The sequence below is a fragment of the Vitis vinifera genome, chromosome 17 (assembly GCF_030704535.1).
Source record: "Vitis vinifera cultivar Pinot Noir 40024 chromosome 17, ASM3070453v1".
Lineage (NCBI taxonomy): Eukaryota > Viridiplantae > Streptophyta > Magnoliopsida > Vitales > Vitaceae > Vitis > Vitis vinifera.
Window position 1 is genome coordinate 12761042 of NC_081821.1, and position 3959 is coordinate 12765000.

General features: G+C 32.6%; 1 protein-coding gene across 2 annotated transcripts in view; it reads left to right on the plus strand.

Annotated features, from left to right (window-relative positions):
• Positions 1–682: 682 nt before the first annotated feature.
• LOC100244377 (uncharacterized) overlaps positions 683–3959 on the plus strand; it is an 8933-nt gene continuing 5656 nt past the window's right edge. The window contains exons 1-4 of one of the 2 annotated variants that reach the window (XM_010664735.3): positions 683–1027; positions 2245–2270; positions 2599–2683; positions 2766–2975. In XM_010664735.3, the coding sequence (XP_010663037.1) occupies positions 932–1027; positions 2245–2270; positions 2599–2683; positions 2766–2975 (417 nt within the window). In that variant the 5' untranslated portion in view covers positions 683–931. The remainder of the gene's footprint in view (positions 1028–2244; positions 2271–2598; positions 2684–2765; positions 2976–3959) is intronic. The other variant, XM_002262823.5, reaches the window with a different exon arrangement.

The window sequence follows — 3959 nt, forward strand, 5'->3', positions numbered from 1 at the left end:
ACTTAGCGAATGTTTACTTGAATTATTTAAGGATTAGTTTGGACACTATTCACCTCACACATTATTAAAATTTACTTACCAATTGGTTTTGTGTTCCCTAAATTCTAGATGTATTACAAGATAAGTGATCGTATAGATCATCATGTGCATTTTTTATAATTCTTGACACTTATGCAAGGGAACAATGTGTTGATGTGTCAAAGCTTTTGTGATCAATTTGCAAGGCCCTACACTCATGTGGTTTCATAATCTACTAAGTGGATACATTTTTAGAACTTGGCACAATATTTCTTTCTTAGCACATGTGTATGGGACATGGACTTACTTTTCAAATTCAAATACCTTTTTTCTTATAAATTTCTTCGTATAAATAGTATTAGTTCCTTTCATTTAAAGGATGACAATAAAAAGATATTGAAATAAATATAAATAAGTTAAAAAAAAAATTAATAACTCGAGACAGATTTGAAGTTGTTCAGATATGGTTTGTCTCCTCTTATCTCAATTATATATAATATTAAATAAAATTTATTGAAATTAATTTTTTTTTATAGTTTTTTTAATATTATTTTTTATAAAAATAAATTTTAATAAATGGAACGGGATTGGGATGACCCAACTCGTCCGGACTGCCCCATTGTCATCCTATTTCTTTTTAATCATCTTAGTTTATTACTATTATTAATATGATAGATAAAAAATAATGATCTGCTTTATTGATGCCATCATAGTTAAAAATCTTTCCTTTGAATCAGTTAATAAAAACTAAAAAGGAATATCTTTTTCATAAAAAAGAACCGTACTTTTCTTTGCCTTTCCATTTTGCCAGTTCCTAGTCTCCGAGGACGAAAGCTGTTTTGTTTACCAAACAGGCCCTAAGAAACTGGAGGGAGCTTAACCCCAACAAGGGTTCGGGAAAGAGAGAGCTGAAATGGGAAGGGCTACAGAAATTGCATCTATTCTTCTCTTGATTTCTCTTTCCCTACAAGGAGCACTTCCAATTTCATCTCTCTCACACACTACCCAGGTGCTTTTGAGCAAATTCATCTATTTTTTATTTTAATTTGATCTATGTGCGGTCATTATTTGTTTGGTTGATGAGAAAATAGTGGAAAACAGGAGAAAGTCAAGGAAATTTGGGAACCTTATATGCTCTATATGGTTTGGGTTTTGGAGGGTATGAACTAATCAGCCCAATTACGGATGCATGGTTGTTTGGATGAGTTGAAATGTAAATTTCCTTAATCTTATCTGCAGTCATGCAAATGGTTTGCATTTTTCTTTTATGCCTGTTGTGCTATCTGGAGGAAAACTGTTCTAGTTTGCTGTTTGGTCGCAGTACATAGTAATGGATATGGAATTGAACGCAGATTCTATAAATTCGAAACTAGGAGATACAATTGCACAATAGAATAAAGAAACTTAAAATTTCCATGGACTTCATATTCTAAATCAACTCCAATTCCTTGCAACTAAATGCAGCCCAAAGAAGAATAATTGGTGAAAATGGTTGGGATTTCTCATATTACACCCAAGCCTGCAGTATAAGAAATGATTCAATCATTGACAAAAAAAATATATTATGTCGCCATTGAATGTGGGGTTTCTTTTTTTGGTATCTTTGGTTCTTTGGGAAATTGTTTGTGACATGTTAATGGTGTTAATGTATTAAATGAATGCTTGCTTTTTAATTGGTCTACTAATTATTTTTTTCAAGAATTAAAAAGGTTAATTTTGTGCCTAAGAGTTTGATTTTTGCTAATCATGATAAACTTTATTAAAGCAACTTAATTATCAACATTTCCCAAAAGTATGCAAGGGGGTTGATGAAGTAGAATCAGGGGTTGTGCTTTCTCCCTCTACTTGGTTAAGGTTATATTTTATTTGAAAGTGGTTTTCAAACTCAAAGAGGAAGTTTTTCATTCTCCTCACCATATTTGCTTCACCTTACCATTTTTAATATCTGCCCTGTTATTTGTGTTGTTAACTTTGTTTAGCATTGCAGTATGTAACATGCAGCGGTATTGCCCTTGCACTTCTTTGTAGTTATCTTGGTCCTTTGTTTAGTTCTTTTAGTCCTTGGTTCAACGTATTTTTCTTAGTCTAGATGGTTCTTTCTTCAGCCTAAGTCTTTTGTGTGGTATTAGCTTCTTTCATTCGACATTTTCTTATTACATGAGTCAATACTATATGTTGCTTCCTAAGCTTTCTAATATGACAATTTTCAATTTATTCATGTTCCAGGACTTTGAAGAATCTGCAGCTGCGAGGTATGCTTGCTTGCGTTGTTATTAGATTAGACATAATGTTTTATTTGTTATTCATCACTCTCCTGAATATTCACAATGAACGTTGTCATGGGATTTCATGATGAATACGTGAAACATAACAAGTTGTTATATGTTCATATATGCCCCAAATGTTCTAGCCTATTCTACATCTACATGGGATTTCAATATGAATATAAACAGATACATGAATAGTTCATCATTTACATTACCATGAGATTGGATTCACAATTGCTAGTCATTGGTTGCTTCAGATGTTATATTTTTCCAAAGGTTAGCCATCTAATGTCCATGTTGTTTCAACATGAAGAAATCTCAAACAACAAAAAGATCATGCCCATGAAGTACATTGTTCAAGAGAAAGAAGTAGGGCAGCTTGGAAGATTATTGAGGAGGTAGTGGCAAAGTGCATCTTGTATATCTCTGAGACAATAATGTGTGACAATGATTCTTATGATGTTTATTTATATTCTACAGTATATGATGCCGTTTGTGGAGCGAGAGCAGTATCAGATATCAAGTTCATGTAAACTTCATCCTGACAATCACTTATTCAGTGATCAGGAGCAGCATAAGATTCATGTGGATATAAATGAATGGCGCTGTGGATACTGCAAGAAAAGCTTCCGTGCAGAGAAATTTCTTGATCAACATTTTGACAACAGACACTATGGTCTTCTGAATGTTGTATGTGGTCCCTGGTTCCTTGTCCATTTTGTTCATACCATTAGTTGTCAAGTTCAATCTGAATGCTCAAATTTATCAAATTGTCTATTTCATTTTATGTTTACATTTGCGCTTCCTGTAATTTGTATGGGGCTGTTTGGAAAGTTCCTGAAGTTGTCTAGAAAGAGTAAAGCCTGCCTTAGGGGCTAAGGCTATCAAACAGCAGAAATCAACATGGAGTTGGTTCCAGTTTGGCTGCATAACATGTGAATTTTTAATGCAAATGTACTTGTCATTCAACTCCAAAGTTCAAAACAAACTTAAAAAATGAAAAGTTCATCCTCAGCTGAGTCGCTGAAAGGAATTTTATGTTTTCCTACCATCTCCATAAGTCATGTCATTGTGTAGATTCAGGTCATATACCTTTTATTTCAATTTAAGATTTTATTTCTTGTTATTTTTTAAATTTTTATGACATTATATATGTTAATTACAGTTGGAAAGGAGCATTACAAGTCTAGAATAAATTGTCACTACCAATTTTTACGATATTTTGTTACATAAAAGAGCATCTCTCTTAGAAAAAGGAAGTCCTCATGATAAGCTTTTTCCTTCATGAAGAATATGTGGTTGTAGTTTCTGATTCTGAGTAAGAGAAACACAACATTGGAGGGTGACACGAAATATGGGATGAAAAATAATAAGTTCTCTCTCTATTAGATTGACTATACACACGACTTATATAGGAGATTACAAGAGAAGAAATAGGAAACAAGAGACATAATAAGGAACTAACTTATTCCTAAACTAACTTATTTCTAAATCATAAAATTATCTATTTACAGAAATAGGAAACTAACATAATAGGAAAAAAAAAAATTCTCCTATTCTATTTATAGCTCAACACTCCCCCTAAAGCTGAGGAATAGATGTCTTCCATTCCCAGCTTGAATACAAGATCGTGAAACATTGAACTGTTCAACCCTTTTGTTAGAATATCAGCTA